Source organism: Herpailurus yagouaroundi, unplaced genomic scaffold, assembly GCF_014898765.1.
Source record: "Herpailurus yagouaroundi ecotype Mexico unplaced genomic scaffold, PumYag 67793, whole genome shotgun sequence".
Taxonomy (NCBI): domain Eukaryota; kingdom Metazoa; phylum Chordata; class Mammalia; order Carnivora; family Felidae; genus Herpailurus; species Herpailurus yagouaroundi.
The window spans coordinates 15,426,262-15,427,998 of NW_024420586.1; the positions used below are offsets into that span (position 1 = coordinate 15,426,262).

The window sequence follows — 1,737 nt, forward strand, 5'->3', positions numbered from 1 at the left end:
AAGAAAAGGAAAAAAAAAAAAAGAAAAGGTCATAGCTGAAAACATAACTAACTCCCCAGGCTTGAAAAGATTCTTGGGTTCTGACTGACCATTTTACAGAGGATCCAGAATGAACACTGTAACTTGACTTATTTCTCATTTCTTGTCATGAAATATATAGGCTGTAGGTCCTTTGAACCAACAAATCTGGTTTTGGTTTTTGGGTCATTATGTTAAGAGCATCCAGACATTGGTTCTTTTGATATTTCCCATCTTTTGATCATACTGATTTTTAATATGTCTTTTATTTTCAGAAGGAGTTTTGGAACACCTACACAAAAGCCCAACAAGGAGAGAGTAACCGAGGAAGTGACTGGTTTCAGTTTTACCTTACCTTCCCATTAATCTTTGGCCTCTTCATTATCCTTCTTGTCATTTTCCTAATTTGGAGATGCTTCCTCAGAAACAAAACTCGCAGACAGACAGTAACTGAAGGCCACATTCCTTTCCCTCAGCACCTTAATATTATCACTCCGCCTCCCCCACCAGATGAAGTGTTTGATAGCAGTGGATTGTCGCCAGGCTTCCTGGAATATGTAGTTGGGCGCTCAGATTCTGTCTCCACTCGCCTATCCAACTGCGATCCTCCACCCACCTATGAGGAAGCCACTGGCCAGGTGACCCTCCGGAGGAGTGAAACAGAACCTCATTTAGACCCACCCCCAGAGTATGAGGACATCATCAATTCCAACTCAGCCAGTGCCATTGCCATGGTGCCTGTGGTCACCACCATCAAATGAAACTGTAACCTTTTTACTATAATCATTTTTAAAATACTAATGAAAGAACTTTCTAGCACTTTACCACTACATAAATGTGCATTGACTTATTGTATTGGACTCTGACAGCATACCACTTCACATTTTCTGATTTGATTTTCATTAGATTTGTTTCCGACTATAAAATCATTATCCATGCTCATTTTTGCTAATCAAAATATGTGAAGAGGGAAAAACATATTAGTGGAGGTCTTTATGTGATGTGATGAGGTACACATATGTGTGTATGTATTTCTATGCATACATATGTGTATGCACATCAGCCCAGTATATGTGCAAGTGTCTTAAAAAGCCATTAACTTCTGTCTAAATCACCTATAAAGAGAACACTACTCACCAACACCAGGCGGGGGGGGGAACAGCAACAACTTGTACCATAGCCAGCCACATGCTGTTGAATTTTGAAAATAAGATGAACTTAGTATGTTTTCTAATTCTTACTGGCTTTTGTTAACCTCCTTTTTCTTCAGCTACCTTAAAAAATGCATGTAATCCACCTTGATTTTAGAAACATCTCAAAAGGAGAGAGGGAAGGCACAATAAATGATAATTTACTTATAGTATATAGCAAGAATACCATTGGTCATTAGTGGCATTTGGGTAGTTTGGAGAAATGATTTTGTTATTGTTGACTGCCTTCCCCTTAACTCCTAAAATTAAACACTGTTTGCTTAGTGTCTGAATAGCTCATGCTATTTGTATTAACATCTTGGTTAAATACAGAGAGGATCTCCTGGCAGCAGGATAGTTTCTAGTTATATGTATTAATGACAGGGAAGAGATAACAGATTTCTCATTTGCTCATTTGTGACCATAATTATTTTCTTTTTGCTGTTTCAGTGCCTTTTACTCTACTGTCTACTCCTTCTCTTACCACCACAGAATTTGTAAGAACCCAAGAATTTAGTAAAAATCTTGA

The 1,737-nt window shown here is 38.1% G+C and overlaps 1 protein-coding gene across 4 annotated transcripts in view; it reads left to right on the forward strand.

The window, feature by feature from the left end:
• Positions 1-1,501, forward strand: part of PRRG1 (proline rich and Gla domain 1) — a 275,430-nt gene extending 273,929 nt beyond the window's left edge. For all 4 annotated transcript variants that reach the window (XM_040469009.1, XM_040469010.1, XM_040469011.1 and 1 more), the window contains exon 4: positions 294-1,501. In XM_040469009.1, coding sequence (XP_040324943.1) covers positions 294-779 — 486 coding nt within the window. In that variant the 3' untranslated portion in view covers positions 780-1,501. The remainder of the gene's footprint in view (positions 1-293) is intronic.
• Positions 1,502-1,737: the final 236 nt, after the last annotated feature.